The 19,973-nt window shown below is 41.2% G+C and overlaps 1 protein-coding gene across 1 annotated transcript; it reads right to left on the minus strand.

Annotated features, from left to right (window-relative positions):
• Positions 1-3,809: 3,809 nt before the first annotated feature.
• On the minus strand, positions 3,810-19,223 carry LOC123083821 (uncharacterized). The gene is made up of 6 exons (XM_044505724.1): positions 19,129-19,223; positions 18,885-19,047; positions 18,682-18,810; positions 18,403-18,597; positions 17,915-18,037; positions 3,810-4,642 (listed from the first exon to the last, which is right to left on the minus strand). The coding sequence occupies exons 1-6, from the start codon at positions 19,221-19,223 to the stop codon at positions 4,529-4,531; spliced, it is 819 nt and encodes a 272-aa protein (XP_044361659.1). The 3' UTR covers positions 3,810-4,528.
• Positions 19,224-19,973: the final 750 nt, after the last annotated feature.

Raw genomic sequence — 19,973 nt, forward strand, 5'->3', positions numbered from 1 at the left:
TCCTTCTCTTCTTTGGTAAGAGCGTAGCTTGCATGACCCTGATGTATGCCGTCTTTTCCGTGCATACGTTGCTGGTCCTCCCGTGCCTCAGGTGTATCTTTTGTCTTCCCATACACGCCCAAGAAGCCAAGCAGGGTCACACAAAGATTCTTCGTCACGTGCATCACGTCGATTGCGGAGCGGACCTCTAGGTCTTTCCAATAGGGCAGGTCCCAAAATATAGATTTCTTCTTCCACATGGGTGCGCGTCCGTCAGCGTCATTCGGAACAGGTTGTCCACCAGGACCCTTTCCAAAGACCACCTTCAAATCCTTGACCATATCATGTACATCAGCACCAGTACGGTGGCGAGGCTTCGTCCGGTGATCCGCCTCACCTTTGAAATGCTTGCCTTTCTTTCTTACGGGATGCCTGCTCGGAAGAAATCGACGATGTCCCAGGTACACATTCTTCTTACAATTAGCCAAATATATACTGTCGGTATCGTCCAAACAGTGCGTGCATGCGCGGTATCCCTTGTTTGTCTGTCCTGAAAGGTTACTGAGAGCAGGCCAATCATTGATGGTCACGAACAGCAACGCCTTTAGGTCAAATTCTTCCCCCATGTGCTCATCCCACGCACGTACACCTGTTCCATTCCACAGTTGTAAGAGTTCTTCAACTAATGGCCTTAGGTACACATCAATGTCGTTGCCGGGTTGCTTAGGGCCTTGGATGAGCACTGGCATCATAATGAACTTCCGCTTCATGCACAACCAAGGAGGAAGGTTATACAAACATAGAGTCACAGGCCAGGTGCTATGGTTGCTGCTCTGCTCCCCAAAAGGATTAATGCCATCTGCGCTTAGACCAAACCATACGTTCCTTGCGTCATCTGCAAACTCCTTCCCGTACTTTCTTTCGATTTTTCTCCACTGCGACCCGTCAGCGGGTACTCTCAACTTTCCGTCTTTCTTACGGTCTTCTCTGTGCCATCGCATCGCCTTGGCATGCTCTTTGTTTTGGAACAAACGTTTCAACCGTGGTATTATAGGAGCATACCACATCACCTTGGCAGGAATCTTCTTCCTGGGGCGCTCGCCCTCGACATCACCAGGGTCATCGCGGCTGATCTTATAGCGCAATGCACCGCATACCGGGCAAGCGTTCAAATCCTCGTACTCACGGCGGTAGAGGATGCAATCATTAGGGCATGCATGTATCTTCTGCACCTCTAACCCTAGAGGGCAGACAGCCTTCTTTGCTTGGTACGTACTCTCGGGCAATTCGTTGTCCTTTGGAAGCATATCCTTTATCATTACCAGCAACTTTCCAAATCCCTTGTCAGATACACCATTCTCTGCCTTCCATTGCAGCAATTCCAGTGTGGTGCCCAGCTTTTTCTTGTCACCTTCGCAATTCGGGTACAACAATTTTTTGTGATCCTCTAACATGCGCTGCAACTTCTTCTTCTCCAAATCACTTGCGCAGTTTCTCTTTGCATCGGCAATGGCCCGACCTAGATCATCAACGGGCTCATCCGATGCCTCTTCTTCAGCTTCTTCCCGCATTGCCGGCTCAGCTTCTTCCCGCATTACCGGCTCAGCTTCTTCCCTCATTGTTGTATCATCGTATTCAGGGAACCCATGGCCAGGATAGCTGTCGTCGTCCTTCTTCTTCATTGTCTTCCATCATAACCCCTCTTTCTCCATGCTTGGTCCAAACATTATAGTGGGGCATGAAACCGGACTCAAACAGGTGGACGTGAATGGTTCTTGACGTAGAGTAATTGCGACCATTCTTACAGCCAGCACATGGACAATGCATAAAACCATCCGCTCGCTTGTTTGCCTCAGCCGCAAGCAGAAAAGTACGCACGCCATTAATGAACTCGGGAGAGCATCGTCATCGTACATCCATTGCCGGCTCATCTTCAATACACAGCACCGAAAACATCAAATTAATACAATACATAAAGTTCATACATAAAGTTCATACATAAAGAGCATACAACACTTCAATGCAACAAACAAATAACTCTCTAGCTAAAGAATTTAAATGCAACAACAAATGCGATCAAGATCGCAACTAAGGTAACAATTGATCCAACAGCATAATGATACCAAGCCTCACTATGAATGGCATATTTTCTAATCTTTCTAATCTTCAAGCGCATTTTCTCCATCTTAATCTTGTGATCATCGACGACATCGGCAACATGCAACTCCAATTCCATCTTCTCCCCCTCAATTCTTTTCAATTTTTCCTTCAAATCCTCGTTTTCTCTTTCAACTAAATTTAACCTCTCGACAATAGGGTCGGTTGGAATTTCGGGTTCAACTACCTCCTACATACAAATATCTATGTCAACTTGATGGGCATAATTTGTCATAAACACGAAATGCAATGAATAGTTTTAAAAGAGAATATACCACATCCGAATCATAACCCGGACGAGGGCCGACGGGGACGGATATCAAAACCATGGCACTATGCATAACAAACAACGTATGGGTAAGATAATTATACGAGTAACTATATATCCAAATCACACAAACATCATTTTTTATATAAAACTTCATGAACAAGAGGCTCACCACAAGGTGGTGCCGGCGACGGGACGTTGCGAGCGATCGACGGTGGTTACGACGGAGATTTAGAAGGTACTAAGTAAACCACACCTACATATGCAAAACTAAGTGTTATTTTTGACCTCAAATTGCATATAAATCAAATACTAGCACATATATATAATTCCTCCCAAATTACTAAACTCAAAAATCAATCACTATGTAAAGCATTGCATGAGCTAATCTAGCAATGAGAGATGAAAGGAAAGAGTTGCTAACCTTTGTGATCATTTGAATGGATGGGGGCCTTCAAATCTTGGGCAAAATGTGTGATGAGCTTGAGAGGAAGAGGGGAAAAGAACAGAGAGGAGAGGGGAAAGGGGAAGAACAGAGCGAGCTCGGGTGGACGAAGGTTCTATGTAGGACGACCTTTAGTACCGGTTCGTGATACGACCCGGTACTAAAGGAGTTGGAGGGGCCCCGGACTGACAACATCCTGCCACCACTCACTTTAGTACCGGTTCGTGGCACGAACCGGTGCTAAAGGTTCGCCACGAACCGGTACTAATGAGAGCGGCCCGGCTAGCCGTTGGAACCGGCACTAATGTACACATTAGTGCCAGCTCAAATTCAAACCGGCACTAATGTGCTTCACGTTTGACCCTTTTTCTACTAGTGTCACCCAATAAACCAATTGGACCGATGACTAGGGCTCGTGCATGATCTATCGAAACCGAGTTCAACTCCCTCCTTGTTGAACTTCAATCACATGAGACATGGATACTACATCAAATGGAGACATTTTTATGCTCAAGTGCCAAGGGACTAGCCATGGAGAAGCTAAGGACCAAGGCCAAGCAATGGCCGAAGAAGAACTTGGTGAAGAAGAAAAAAATTAGGCAATTCTGATACTTACCCGGACGCTAGGACAACATCCCAGATGATCGGCGTACACCCAGACGATCCGGCTTCTAGCTGCGACAATCCGGCTACAAAGCCCGAGGACACCTGAAGCCTATACGCGAAGTCGGATCATCCGGGAACCTACCCGGATCATTTGGAAGATGCTCGGACATCCGGACAACATCCGAACGCCCGGCTGTCCTTAGCCACTACGACCATAGCCATACCATATGGGTGACTACCCAGATCCTCTGGGAAGTGTCCAAATCATCCGGGCACCCACTCGGACGTCCGGCCTTGCTTACACGCAAATCAGTGATGTGGCCTTGTATATCTCCACCAGCCTGTCTATTCCACCCTAGGCTATGAATAGACCTTCCCCTCCTCCTTATATGGTTAGAAAAGCATATTATGAGATCTTGAGAACTTTTCTCCTATCTACCTCTCCTTTTGGAGATCAAGGCCTCCTTTAGGAGAAGATCCCAAAGTGGATATCTAGACCTCCTCCCCTAGGGATTGGAGAAGACGATCAACAAGATCTCAATTCCTCTCAGGATTGGGAAGAACTATCCTATGCTATTTCCTTTTGTTGGATTTGGATCTTGAATCTTGTATCTGTATGTGGAATTGGTAGATGTGTAACCTTGGATGTTGCTTTAAGTGTTCCTCCTGTGATTCTACTCTTGATTTCTCCTTCCTCACCTCCAAGTGTGAATAAGATCTCCACCTATGGTTTCATCCTACATCAGAAGTGTTTTACAAGAAAATATTGTGCCTAACCAATATTTGCTAGATAGTATATCATATGCATCATTACAAAAACAGTTTAAGAATTATCTTGCCAAAGCAGTACTGAAGCAAGAGAAGTTCACATGTTTCACCGCTACAGTTATATATTTTATCTATCAGAAAATATCCATGCCTATGAAAGCAGGCAACATAGCGAATATATTAGGCATAAATGAACATGTGAGGTGCATAATTCTCATGGAATTTTGATTTTTGTTTTGTTGCTCTAGATCTTCATATCTAGCCTTCCAACAACTTGCACAAGGCAGCCGCTACAATCCAGTATATCACTTATCATCGAATGCGACAATCGTTGGAACTTGCCCATGATTGACGAAGTCTATCTTGTTCAATCTAACACAACAAAGGACCTGCTCAGGGAGTTCCTCTTGCTTTTGGGCCTGCAGTATGATTATAAAATCAACTAAAGAAATGAAAATAAGTTAGACAAAAGAAATATGATATTTGTCTTGGACAACTACCTAATTTTTTACTTTCTAAATGGAGACACCTCTTACAATGTTCATTGGTCATCTATGTTTTATTTATGAAAGGTCAGGCATGAAAATAATGTGTCCACATGGTAAAGCATATGATCCTTAATCATTTAGAGCTTGTATAAAAGGAAAAGATTGCATGTCGGCTGAGCAAGGTCGTCCTCGCCAGTCGCACACATCTGGGCCACGTTGTGGGTCTGAGGCATAGCTTCCTTTGCTTTCTTTATCCTCCACCAAGAAACACAATCATTTTACTTCCATCTCACTTTTCTTTTTCTTCTTTGTCTCCTGATCACCACGCATGCCCTGTCCTGGCACACCTATCCTTTGCTCTCTTCCCACCATGCTGACCACGAGCCCTTTCAATACCACCAATTGAAGCGCTACTACAGTGCCTCCTCCAACACGCAATGAGAGCGACCATGACGGAGTGGTGCTCCACCCTCACGGTACTCTCTAGAGGATGGATGTGACGACGATGAAGTGGGGAGGGGAAGGTGTGCCCTGCCTCTTACCATCTGGGACGCTAGTAGTCTCCCCCACCTAGGCATCCCCCTTTTACCTCGAAGTGACCAGAGCTCAAAGGGAATTTTCAGTAGAGCATGAGCCTCGACAAAGAATCTGCAAACCCCGTCACCATAGCTTTTGACCAGCCAGTACAAAAGATGAAACCTTGGTTCCTCCAAGATGTGACTATGGTGACCAAGGGAAGCGACGGTGTTGAATCGGACAACTCAGTATATTGGAACACACAACATGGGTGATGGAACCAGTAGCGACGCATGTTGCGAACGCATGGCCATAGGGGTGGTGATGGCTGGTGCAGGATGTTGGAACTAGAAGTAGGGTGCACTGCGACTGGGTTTAGAGTGGGCTCCGAGTTCCGATCCCATCTACGCCGAATACTACAACCGACAACACCAAAAGATGTGACCGCTCGTGGATGGTGCTGGAACCGACATCAAACGATGTTGAAACTAACATCAACGATGCTTCAAGCGATGGCCTGCAAGCTGGAACCAGTGCCTCCAGGTGCTACATCTAGCTTTGACAGCTGATGCGAGGAACTAGCAAGGCTTTGGATCCCAAGCGGACCTTTTTTCTCGAGGGTCACCGCAATTTGCGGTTACCACGGTAACCGTGAAATTCCGAAAAAAATTCAGATGAAATTTAAAATTGAAATTTGAATTCAAATATTTTTGACGTCGATATATATACGTATTTGACTCTAGAGTTTCACTAGAAATGCCCTGGCGTAGTGGCTAATGCACCGCAACTTCCGCTTGCTCCTACTTCGCGAGTTCGATCCCTGGATGCTTCAGCATTTTTGAACTTTTGCTTCGTAAAAAAGAATAGAAATGCCAGAGGGCAGACTCAAACCCGCGACTAGCTGGTAAGGAAAGGATGCCTTTGCCACTAGGCCGCTACCTGTCCTGTTGTCATAGAAGAGATGGCGCCTATTTAATCCGACATTAAGCGTTTGAATTCAAAAATTTCAAAATATTCAAGATATTTTGCTCGGTAAGAGTGTTTCTCGAGGGGAAACGGTAAACGTGGTAACCGCGTGAGATCATGAAATTTCACTCGGTACCCAAAATGCGGGGAACTAGACAGTCATCCATGGTGGATACCACGAATGTAGCTGCGATGAGCTAAAATTGGTGGACGAAGATGCCATGCACAAAGCTGCGACAACGAGGCAAGGGCTAAGTTGCCTGATGAAATGGCGGGGGTGATTGGGAGCTATTAGTGGTGCAACTATTGTGGATGGCTGCTGGGAGCAAATTGGTCAGGGGAGCGTCATGAGAGTCTACATCTCTTGCCCAAGAACAAGGGTGTCACTTTCCCAGGTGCGCTATTTGTGTGGGATGCGTCCCCCATAGGGCAGTTATTTATTTATCCTATGTGTTTGTGGTGAAAGATATCCAACTCTCACCAGGGATTAATCATTGGTTTTTGGCCGACCCATTTGGGTTGTGGAAATTAAGCTGACACTTAGCGGTGCCCTATATAATATGCTCAAATTGAGGAAACTAAAGAGTGAAGGACATATAAGTTGTTGATGTCTGTTCTTTCATCCTTCATGCCTTTGTGCCTTACGTAATGTACCAATTGTAGGAATAATAATCTTCGTGCTCATAAATGCATACCTGAATATCCCATATGTCAAACATATGAATAATTCATTCATGGGAGCCTCCCCTCTAGCCCTAGTCGGTAGCCACTTTTGGCCTCGGTGTCAACCCACCTCCTCCCACATATCCCGCATAGTAACTCGTGGAGCCATCCCACACCCCACTAGCCTATTGATAGAGTTGTGTTGGCTCTATCGTCATTTTCTATGTGCTCTTATAGTATAGGCCCTCCTACCAAAACTGACTATTGGACATGCCCCTATGTCCCTGAAGGCGGAGGTGCTCACACACCAGACACATCTCTGATCACTCTACATCCATAGCCGAGGTTAAATTACATTCGGTCCTCTGTGATGGAAAACAACCCGAGTACACCTGGAAAGTCGCAACAAACCGCAATCATTGTCGCCCCACCCACCGGTCGATGAGTGCCACACGTTCAACGACATGCACCATAATGTCTCTGGTCGCTAGGCGACTAGTATAGGAGTTGTTATCACTTCAGCCATGTAGTGTGTGGGTGCACTCTTCCTTATTTCCAGCCTATTGTGCACTACCAATTTGTCGCCTTAGAGGTGGTTTGACTTCCTTGTCTTATGGATCTACCTCTTCAAGTGGTGCAATCATCTTTTATCATCTAGAACGATGACCTCTCCTCTTGGGTGGGTGGCTTGCCTGGTGCTATGCTCCCTCCGTTGAGCACATCAATGAAGCAAATTGTACCTACAGCTAGGAAGAGCTACACCACCGAAGCCTGATCTACTCCCTTGCAAGGGTATTCTCCCACCACTGCCAGCGGATTGTCAACTGTGCTTATAGTACCACCGCGCATGCCACTTCCGCTTTGAGTAGGACTGGCTTTCGATTGATGGGATTCATCAAGTGGTGATAGAAACATGGAGTTCGGTGGCTGCTAATCTGGACCCATTCTACTGCATTGTCTCCCAAATCATGACCACCACTCAACAACTTTGTTCCTGGAGAGCCAAGAAGATCAACAATGTTTCCCTACAGCTGCTCATATCCCGCGAGATTATCGGTTGTCTTGACACCTCATAATATATCTAACCACTCTATGCCTTTCAAGCATGGATCCAACAAAATCTCAAAGGAACCTACCTCGAACTCGCCTTCCTCTAAGTCATAGTATGCCAGGTAAACACGTGTGGTTCACATGGCTTCAGGATGGCAACACCAACTGGTTGTTTGTCTACATCACATCATAAACAAAAACTAGGATCTTAGAAATCATTGTTGGCCAGTCCATTGTCTGTAATGTTGCCAACATCCTCTTCCCCCATTTATCTCATCTCTTGTGGACGCTAGATGAGCATGATTTCTCCCTTGCAATGTAGGAGCTTGATCCTAGGTTTTTGACCTAGTGGAGTTCAAGTGCGAGGGTACACCGCCAAGTTCCTTGTTAGTTGAAGGAGTAAAATAAAATTGGACTTTGTGAGGCGTTCAAGAAAGTTCTACGACATGAACCGGCATGGGGCTCCAACGACTTTACCAAGCTGTCATTATACAAGAATCCCTAGGTAGACTCACTTTTCAATATCGATCCATCAGCCATATACACCTCTTCACCAAGCTCGTTGCAAAAGTGCCCTCTCTACCATTGGTGCCAGAACTCGCCACACTTGTATCAACACACCGAAAGAAGTTTGTAACCTTAAACCTCATGGAGGAAAGGATCTTAAATGTCAGAGTGCTACTAAAATATTGAAAGGACCTCCTATGAAAAATACATCTGCTAGTAAGGACTCTTTCAAGAATGCCGACAAAAACTCAAAAAATTATACGGAGAACATTACGCCTAGATAAAAGGCATTACAGAAAAGCGCTTGTAGGTCGCAACCTATGTTTTATATTTGTTTCTTTTATTTTTCAATGGGCTTGTTCTTTTTTGTAACAACTTTGTTTTCTGTTATTTTTCTTAACAAAATGCCAAGAATTGTCATTACCTTTCTCAGTTAGAAATTTATGTGTTCTAGCGTTGAAACAAATGTTTGCTTCTACTAAAAAGTGAGATCAATTCATCAGTTTCTAATATAATTGTGAATTCTTTAGATAGTAAGCATGGATATTGTTTGCATATTTATATATTTCCTTATTTTGATAGACTCTTTTGAGAGTAGTAAAAAACTTTTATATTTGCAATTTTATGGGAGTGCTAGGATTGTTTGCCACAGAGTAGATAATGATAATTATATTTTTCTTCAAAAAAATTTTGGAAGGTAATGATTTTATTTAAGTATTATTTATAAATAACCAATGTCACAATTTCTCAATAAGTTCTATGCGTCTGAAGTTGTTAAAACCCAGGCGAGACAGTGATACAAGGAGAAAAATGAGAGGCTAATCTCAATATTGGGGTTTTCAAAGGCTCCTCAAGGAAGTATTCAAAAAGTCTCAGGTATCTAATCTTTGGGACGCCCAAGGAATCCCTCTTTCTTCAACAACAACTATCGGTTTGTCTCGGTTCGACCAATGTTTCTATTTATCCACATGACATGTGTTATTCTAGGAGTGTCATTTTGTTTTCATTTTGCATGCTGATCTTAAGAAATCATCACACCTGAATAAATATGCTTGGTAAGATCTCATGCATGGTCATATGATTGTAGAATTGCTTCTTTGCTTTACTTATTCTTGTTAAAGCATGAGTCTTGTTAGAAACACATTTTGAACACTCTGTTGCTTCATTTATATTTGTTTAGATAGTTGAGTAGAAATGGGTAATTGGCATGCCATTAATACCTCGGTAATAACATTAATGTGTATGCATTAAGGGTATGATTATAAGTTGCATGGGCAAGTGTATAGTCATAAAGGTAAAATAGGATCCTTTGAAATAGTTTTGAGGTAAAGTGGGAGTAATAAATGGATGAGTTGGTAAAAGTGGTTGACTACAATAGTGAGGAGTTGTTGTACGATCATATGGGATCATTACCTTTCTTAACTAATGGAATGCTGGTTAGAAACCTCTAGTATTGCGATGAATTCCAAGTTGGGGGGCAGTTGTAAGTAAACCAACAATTTTGTTTAGGCTGAGATACGAAAATGGGCCTAAGCAGCGCCAAACTACCAACGCCCCCAATAGTTTCTTAGTGATGCAATATTTATGAGAATACTATATAATTTTCATTATAAATGATTTAGCTCTTTATGACTAATATGAGATTGATACCACACTACATATTTTACCTTCAATCTAGCTAGCTTCTTCAGTATCGAGCATTTACCACTTTCACATCGAGACTAGGTCCCTACTTTGTTGATACATTCAAACCTCGTGGGAGGGATTCTTCTTGTTCGCCAACACATAACCCCACAAATTATATTCCTCAAAATATCCACCATACCTACCTACCATGGAAGTCTATGGCAATTCCTAGATATACTGTTACAGTACCGAAGGCATACATTAGAATTTCTACATGATGATAATCATTAGTTTTCTCACTTGAGTTGAGTTTAGCTGGGCATGGTTGAGTTGTAAGTAAATTATGGTGTATTTTATACCATTGTAGAGTGTTGCTCCTACCTTGAGACATATAGAAAAATTACAACATGGATGCCAAAAAATAAATGGAGGATTGAGAGAGGGAGCAACACTACTATCCTTTCCTTAGTATACACTTGTGGTTGAAAGTAGCTCTTTCTCTATTGAATTTGGTATATAGAGTTGTCATATAGTTCATGTTTCATAGACTTGTTGGGGTTCCTTAAATAATAGAACATGGCTTGTATATTCCAATGATGAGCTTCCTCAAATGATCTAGGTCTCCATGCGGAATCAAGGTAGTGCAAAACTTTCTTATGTCTTTTTAACTTCTCATAAACCCCTGTTATTATTATTTGTTCGGTTGTAAAAGTTATATGGCTAGACTTGCACTCAAGTATTGCATGACCTATTATGAGATGATACGGTACTACATGGTCAAAGTAACTTGGTTTCCCTTGGGTTGGTTTATGATTAGATTGCTATTATAAAAGGAAAACCAAGTCATCCTATGTTTCCAATATAATTTGACATTCTTTCGTAACATATGGCAATAGGATCAGGAATTCATGAAATGCAAGAGTATGTTTATTTCTACAACCAAACATTATTCTGTGATCATTTAACTGCCCAAGGACGAGCAGGGGTTAAGATTGGGATGTTGATATGTTCTACATGTATCTACAATTTCTGATTGTTTCATGCTACACTTATATCATAATGACATAGTATTGAAATCATTTTCTCCCTTTTCTAGACTAGCATATTAATTCAATGCTACTTTCTATTTTTTTCCTATTTTGGACATCTAGAAATATCAATTTTCCATGAGAAAAAAGTAATAATATATGTCACAAAGATGCGGGAAGAAACAGAGTCAGAGCGGCTTGGACACACCTAGGGACCCCTATAGGCCCTAGGCGATAGGTTGGTGCGGTCTAGGAGGGAGTAGCAAGGTGGGTTCGCGTGGAGATCATATACATCAATGTTGGTGCAAACATGTTCAGGTGTGAGTAGTTATGTTTAGACAATGGTACCTAACAGTAGCTAGTTCCAATCTCTCTCTATCTTCTTAGTCTTCTTCTTCTTCAATACAATAATGGCAGAAGCTGCTCTACATAATTTTGAACCATATGATGTAATTTGGTGTTCCATTCCTTCTTTTGTGATGAATGGTCACTTCATGATAGGATCAATACATATTTGATTCTTGGGTTCATATGAGTTCCATGCTGCTTAAATTATAGACATGTATGCTCTTGGATCTATGAGTATTGCACTTTCCATCTTTAGGTGAATGATGTTCAAGAGGGGGTTGTCTACGTTAGATGGGTTCAATCTTGCAAGTAATTTACTGTAGTGACAGGAAGTGGAAAAGTTTTGTAGTGTATTGTTTCCACCTAGGATAAAAACATAGTTGATTAGTTGTCCTGGTGGTGGACGGGGGTAAACACAATATATTATCTATATAACGTCATCATGCTTAATGCAATGCTCTGTGTTATTTAATACCTTTAAGATGCATACTAGATATCGGTCTTGGGGTAGAATATTAGCTATAGATATAGTTAGGTTATGGTCTATATAAGTCTGAAAATGATGCCTATGTGCAATTATGGCACGTATGGTAATATTTATAGAAATAACTTTGTCGATACACATCTGTAATTTATTCACCGTTCAATGAGATTTACAATTTCACTCTTTTCGTTGGGGGACCAAGACAAGTACCGTAGTTCTATGTAGGTACTAATCATTGACGTTCAAGCGTTCTTATTGGTTTAGTTAACCTCAATGTCATCCACTTGAGGGAAATTGCTAGCTGGCACAACAAACACTACCTGCCCAATCTTGCTATGAGGCATTGTTCGCAGACACAACTAGTCAGAATCAATGGCAGCTCAATCGGTGAACTTGGTATCTATTTAGCCCATCAGACGTGTTGATGGACTGCTGACCGCTTTCTTTTTCATGGACTACCACATGCCACTAGTTGCGTGCTATATGGTCAGCATGCAAAGAGGATGGACAACCTAGTCGTGAGGTAACTACTCAGATCTTAATAGCACTCGCACCTATCATTGATCGATAGTTAACAATACCCATTCATGAGAAGGCCGGTTAGTGGTGAGTTCATCTTACACCTTGGTTTGCTTCTCTTGAATTAAATTTTAACATGTATGACCGTCCATTGTTTGGTGGTCCTTTATATTAACTCATCACTAAACTCCTAGTTGGTGTCTTGGTGTGTCTCTAGAATTTGTTTGGCCTCCTTCCTACGTTGATCAATTGGGATGTGAATGGAGGCACACTCATGTGTCCGCAATTATATGTGCATACATGGGTACCTAGTGTGCAGGATTGAACAGGTGATGATTCTCATGACGTGACAACACCTGTTTGACTAGCAACGATAATTCCCACATTGTCTCCAACTATACATATATGGAGTAATGGCACTTCCATCACCCCTCATCTTTGTTGCCTCACTGCCTCTCCCCCCATCAAAGTGATATATTATCAAAGGCTCCACTTTTCCTTCCCTTACTCTAACTAATCTACAACACTTCTAATGACACGTCAAGCCTTGTCACTGCAGAGCCCGAACAGGCTAGATGAACCAGGAAGTTCTTGGTCTTTGACGTGTAGTTAGATCATTACGCACACCAGCCTCTAGCGGAGATGACGACCAATGGACAAGCAGTCGGCATCGTGTGAAGCCTTTATGGTCGAGTGGGAGGAGGACAAGCGTCCATAGGTGGAAGCTCGTCAATGCAATGACACAATCCCCAGCCTCGAAAAATTATGGATAGAGTCAATATCAATAGATGCGAAGGCCCACAATTCTGTGGAAGCAGCTATAGGCCCCGACCGTGAAAACTATAGCTAGCCTAAAGCTGAGATGGCAGTGTCACAAGAGACTGTATAACTGGCCTTGGGCCGAATAGAGAGAGCCCACGACTTCGTCGTGGGTGTCAAGGTGGAGGAAAAGAAGTGCCTAGTATAAATAGTAGATATTTTTAGTAATGATCTAATTTATTTTATCTTGTAATATTCGCTTTGTGTAATCCATTTCGACCAAGTTTCATTCAAGTCCAATCAAGTATGTCTGATTAATTATTCACAGCAAAAATTACATTTACACATCGAGTTTTGAATTATAGATCAAAGATAATGAAAGAAGAAGTGCATTCAAATCACACCATATTAACTAGAGGAGGAAAATAAATGTGTTTGGTTAATCTTCCCTCAAAATATCATAAATTTCTCATAATCGAATGACACACCTCACTTCTAAACACAAGAGACCGCCCCCTCTCATGGCCGATATATAAATATTTTTACATGCATGGAATAGAACTTACAATAATAATAAAATCAAATGAAAAACAACTTGTACGTAACCTATAGATTAAATCAATAGTATTGGCACTATTTTCAACCATTAGAAAACTAAAATTCCTATGCCCTAGATCACTGATAATTACCAGTCTTATGTGGTAGTCAGTGCTACTGCCATCTCACTAACCTGCCAGAAAGCAAGACTGCTGAGGGACGGATACTCATACTATTGTAATGCCATTCTAAATACTTAACCCTATTGAGATATCTGGTACTGACGTATTCCCCACCGCGTTGTCCATATCACTGCCACCATGCCACATTGTCCCCTTTCCTACTTGGTGCCCGGTGGCACCATCTCCTCACCTCCTTGCCACAAAATTGACGGTACTGCATCATTGCCGCACACCATCAATGGTGATGTATGCCCCACCACATTGTCCATATCAGTGCCACTATGCCACATTGTCCCCTGTCCTACTTGGTGCCCGGTGGCACCATCTCCTGACCTCCTCGCCACAAAATTTATGGTACCGCATCATTGCTGCACACCATCAATGGTGAATCGTCATCAACGTGCCATGACCTTGGTGCCCATGTGTGCTCGTCATGTGTGTTCCCATGTGTACCCGTAAGAGGCCTAGTGTGCGCCTGGTGTTGCCAGGTCTCTTGCACCGTCGTGCGTTGTCATTCACTTCGGTATCACTTCCATGTTCTTTGTCCACGACAATAGCCATGATGGTGAATTTCAGTACACTCATATGTTTTGTGTTAATGCCTAAGCTATTTTTTGTGAATATATTGTTTCCAATATGAATTGTGCTATACATCATATTAATGTGGCAACAGTATGAATAATTGTCATTGTGCTATATCACTGTATGGCAATGCACATGTTAAATTGTATATGGTGAGAGTTAAAAAAACACGGGGTTGTAATTTCTATGTGATGAGGACATCACTACCACAGTTACACCCACAACCACTGCTACTACCGATGTTAGATCAATTACTAGAGCTTAGGCATGCAGATTAAAATACCAATTACTTTTTTTCTTACTAATTATTCTAAATTTCATGAGAATATGATGTCGCCTAAATTGGATACATTTGTTTTGTTTACAAATTAAGGGCCTAGCATGGACAAGAAGGATGAACAGTGGAGTATGATCAAGTGTCAAGATGAAGGCACGTGCAAAGTGAACAAGAATGGAGTTTACAGCACTTTGAAGCCACCATGATGACATAAAAATACATGGACGAAATATACATGATTGACTTTAAAAAAATCATCCTTTGTTTATTTTAGGTGCCACACCACATTATTTTTTGGCCAAGCCCATTTAATTTTGAAATAGATTTAACAGGTTGTTTCTAGAGTTTGTATTAATCGATAAAATGACTTAGGACAAAATTTAGTCCCACCTTGCCAAGGGTGGACGAAGTTCTCCTCTGCCTCCCTATAAATAAAACACTTAGGGTGTCAATTAATAGTTGGGATTTTTTTAGATTAGAAGTTCGCCATATTTGCAACTCACAACTTTCATTTGTGTTAAACGACTAGATCAAAACATCACAGAACCCCACTTGGATCTTTAATGCTTTCCACTTAAATTCGGAATATCTAGATTCTATCTCAGTTTCTTGCTTTTTCTTCGTTTGTGTGAAGGAAATAGACCCTCATGGTCAGGTTGCTTATGCTCCGCCATGGTCAATAAACCCTCGGTACTGGTCTAGCTATTGCTAAGGCACGAAATCTTCACACGTTCGTAGTCTGATCATTAAAGTTGACTTCCACCAAAAATGATAGCTACCTCTCATCAGAACATCAGGACAGCTTCGCCTCTATCACTATGGGATAATGTACATAGCAATTACAAAAATAATCATGTTGCAGTTTCAATATCATAATGCCATTGTTCTAAAAATTACGAAATAAGAATGTTCTGATTGCTATGTCATTGTGCTAAGAATCCGAAAATATAAGAATGTTCCTATGACTACGTTAGAATTTTATCATATCCTCTCACCAAGTTTGTATATACTATTAAATATATTCCTTCTGACCTTATTCCTTCTCATCTCATGTGGACTCCTTCTTGAACAGATATAGTTGTTTCTATCATAGTACACAAAAATATCATATTGTTGGTTTTGTCCTATGAAGAACATTAACGAAACCAACATGGTATTCTCTGTTTTGTGCCACCCACCTGCTTCTTGGAGAAGCTAGGGAGAAAGGAGGTCATATTTATTTACCTAGAGTTGTTCAATCGGTTTCTTAGGTAGAATACTTGGAAAATAATTAGTGTTGTCTTCTATTTGTGTTGAGCTAAGTATACTTTGCTCTTTTTTCAAACAGGGAGACATCGTTCACCATGTTGTTCTTTTAACAAGTGCTATGTACAATGCAAGAAGAATGTCTAGCAACCGAACTTTCTCAATTTCTATCGCATTGTACAAAAATATTGATTCTTCGCAAGATTACCTGTTACAACTGCGCCAACTATTTATTCGAAACTGCAATTGTTAGCAAGACAATGGTATATTTATTCCAAACTAGATCACTCTACTTAATTCACACACACACATATATAGAAATTTTTCCAAAATATTTTTAGCATGATTTACCACGGGTGTTGATATCTGGCAATTGGAATTCAACATACATTATTTCCTTCAATAGTCCGGATATTGAATGCAACCTCATAAATTTATCGAGAAGTAGCAAACGAAGGATACAAAATCCTCTAAGTGAAAATCTACTAATGTGATTATCATGATATGCAATTATTTGTATATGAAGATAGAAATATATGTGAATGCCATGAAATGCAAGATAATAGATTTTATATATGTAATTTGTATTTGATGTTACGACGCTCCGGTGCATAGTGGACGGCTAAAGCGTGCTGGTAATGTCAAGAGAGGTCGGGGTAGACCGAATTTAACATGGGACGAGTCCGTAAAGAGAGATCTAAAGGACTGGAGTATCACCAAAAAACTCTCTATGGAAAGGGGTTCAGGGAAGCTTGCCATCCATGTTCTAGAACCATGGTTGGTCATGACATCTGATGGGTTTCACCACTAGCCTACCCCAACTTGTTTGGGACAAAAGGCTTTGTTGTTGTTGTTGTTGTTGTTGTTGTTGTTGTTGTTGTTGTTGTTGTTGTTGTTCTTGTTGTTCTTATTATTTGTGTTGTTCTTGTTGTGTAGATGACGAACACTGTGGTACTTCTAGGAGAATGATAGCAGTGCAGCTAAAAACTGCCAGCCAGAATTTGACATCACTGTCTACCTCTACATAGAGGTTGACGGTGATATTCCACTGCTTGCTGCATTGGGATTGTTACCATTGACAGGATAGCCCATATCTAGTATTCATCATCACTAACAGGCCTCTTGGCCCGTCAATGATTGCAAAGTCATCACTGACTCGGAACTACTAACATTTCACTGGTGCGTTAGTGATGATATGATTTGGCCGGTCACTTCTACTCCTTTATGTGGTAGAGGGTGCCTGTTATTGCACCAAGTACGGCAAAATATGTTGTCTTTGTGCCGCTCAACCAGGATCCCCCCTGAAAATAGCTAAGAGTTCATTGACTAGTGGACTATGACCTTCAACACTTCGTCGGCTAGCCACCACATGGGGCTCTCCTCCCTGGTGGTCCTAATAGCATGGTGGATTTGTACAGATTGCATTGCATCCATATTCAATCTTGAGAAGCCTTCCATCTTCCTACTCACTTTGATCCTCAGCAACAAAGCTCGTCTCTATGTCCATAGTGGGGCAACCAGCATTGTCACTATCTTTCCCGAAATTTAGCCCTAGACTTTTAGCTTGAGTGCTCGCTACGGTTGCGTATCCCAATCAATAGCTCTGCATATTGATGTTTACATGCGTCATGGTGTTCTTGTACTCTCTCTCTCTCCTTCTCTCTCTCCACAAATGGTAACATACCAACTTGTTTGCCTATTCATGAAATACATCAGTAAATGGTCTGAAAGGTGTGAAACCTCTAATCAATGCTAACCGCTCTTAAAAGGACGAACTCCTGAAAAATGTGCAGTTTGACTTTATTTTGCCGACCATTATAAATATATAAAATTTGTATCTCGTAGTCTATGTCAACTAAAATGACATGTGTTTTGAAGCAAATGGAGTAATTACAGATGGAAAAAACAACTTACCTGAATTGTCAAACCCAAATCAAGGATGCCACTCTTGAGGCGTTCCCTAAATGATTCCAGTCCCCTCCTTGCAATGTAGCTAAACCGGTGTATATCAAGATCTACCTCAAAGTAGTTCTCACCCTGGTTATAAGAGATAAAACACTTAATTTCATGTACACTAGTATAATGCCCAATTTATTATTATATTTACAAACATTGAAACAATGTAGAGAATAATGAAATGGTTTTAACCCGCCTGATAATGTTTCTACAATTTACTTATTTATCATTATGTGGTTATGTTCAGTTATGAAATTTAAAGAGGAAATTTACTATCTATTGAGCATATTTGAAAATCTACTACGTTATGAAATTATTTATTAGTTTTGAAATATTTTGTTAGTTTCTTGGGCTGAAAAAACATAAAAACACATACACACACATAATATTTATAATATTTAATCGTGTCCATCTAATAATATATGAAAAGGAATTTGTTTCTTAACCTCATAAAAACTATGCTGAGGGCGGGAGAGGACTGGCTTCTCATTGTATGCTTGGACAAGCTTTTTCTCTGTGGAACTCAACTGAAGATCATCTGGGTTAACCAATCCAGCCATGATTTTCAAACGATCTCTATATGCCATTGTAGATTCTGATGCAAACCCTTTCACCTTCTCACCTTCATTCTCAAGAAATCTCTGCCAAAAGAAACATTAATAGAACTCACTATAAAGAAGTTATAATATTACAACATTAGTATGTTGACTTGAGAAGGCACTCACCATGATGGATTCCTTGAAATGCTCTGAAACCTCCTTGTCAAAGTACTCTGAGATTTTGAAGTACAAACAAAGGCTGAACCCTTCTCCATCGCTGTCCCCGAGGAACATAGCAGCAGGATAGGTAGGCATCTGTGGTTGTAGAAAAAAGGAAATGAAGATCAAAGCGACAAAGATGAGAAACTATATATACCTATTAGATATACCTGGATGTTGACGATCAAAAGTGATGGGAGCTTGTCGTGTGATTTGACTTGTGGAAGATCAATGTGTTCGGCGATGTGCGAAACCTTCTTGGGGCTTGCAAACAAGTCAACACCTATTGGGTAGTACGCGGCATAGTTCGGAGCTGGACATTTCTTCTTATCTCTGAAAAACAGAAATTAAAATCAGAGGTTTGGTATGGTCATCCCCTTTATCAACTAGATTTTCCTCTATAGGTTTTCATGCCTGAGGAATGTTTCACTCCTTAGCTTGAAGACAGATGGATCAATCCATGACCATCTTTCGGGAGTGGGCTTTTCCCCTCCAAATGGGATCGTCATCCCTCCCTGGGGATGGATGACATATTTCTTCGATTCACCTACATTATTTACACTATTAGGTGCATGCATGTTCGTTATGGTGCAAAGATAGGAATTTTACCATCAATTATTTATGTAAAAAAATGTTGAATTGAGAATGTATGGCCCGATGTGGTTGCCTGGCATTGCTCCTTTATCTATTATGTTGCTTTATAGCTTCTACTGGGATATCCTCCTCATGTGAGATACGAGGAAATTAACATTTAAAGCTTTTGTAGGCAGCCAAAACTTGTGCAAGATCCCACTACCAGTTGGGGTTATGACCGATGGTCAGTTTGGATTTTGCACAACAAGGGAGGGTAATTTCCAACCTCATATACAACTGTTTACGAAGAGGTGTGATGAATTTCAGGTTAGCCTCCGTTGATGAAGTAAAAGATAAAACGAAGATAGTATGCGAAGAATATGAAGATTGAAGGAATATCTTCCCATCAAGAAAAGGAAATTCCTCCTCAAACGCTGTGAAGAATAGATCTACCACCTTATATCTTTCAAGTTGTGTATCTCTGTTGTTTGGTTAGTTGTTCCAATCTATAGCTCTCATAGTACCTAATCTTGTTTTTGTCATCAAAGAACCAAATATGTTCATGTATAAGAACATCTAGTGCAACATGGAGAAGAAAGTGTTGTATACCGCACTTGATAACAGTGTAAATAGATTGGGTCACTTTGGATCGTCGATTTTATCACAACTTGTGGTTTTACCATGCA

The sequence above is a fragment of the Triticum aestivum genome, chromosome 4A (genome assembly GCF_018294505.1).
Source record: "Triticum aestivum cultivar Chinese Spring chromosome 4A, IWGSC CS RefSeq v2.1, whole genome shotgun sequence".
NCBI lineage: Eukaryota > Viridiplantae > Streptophyta > Magnoliopsida > Poales > Poaceae > Triticum > Triticum aestivum.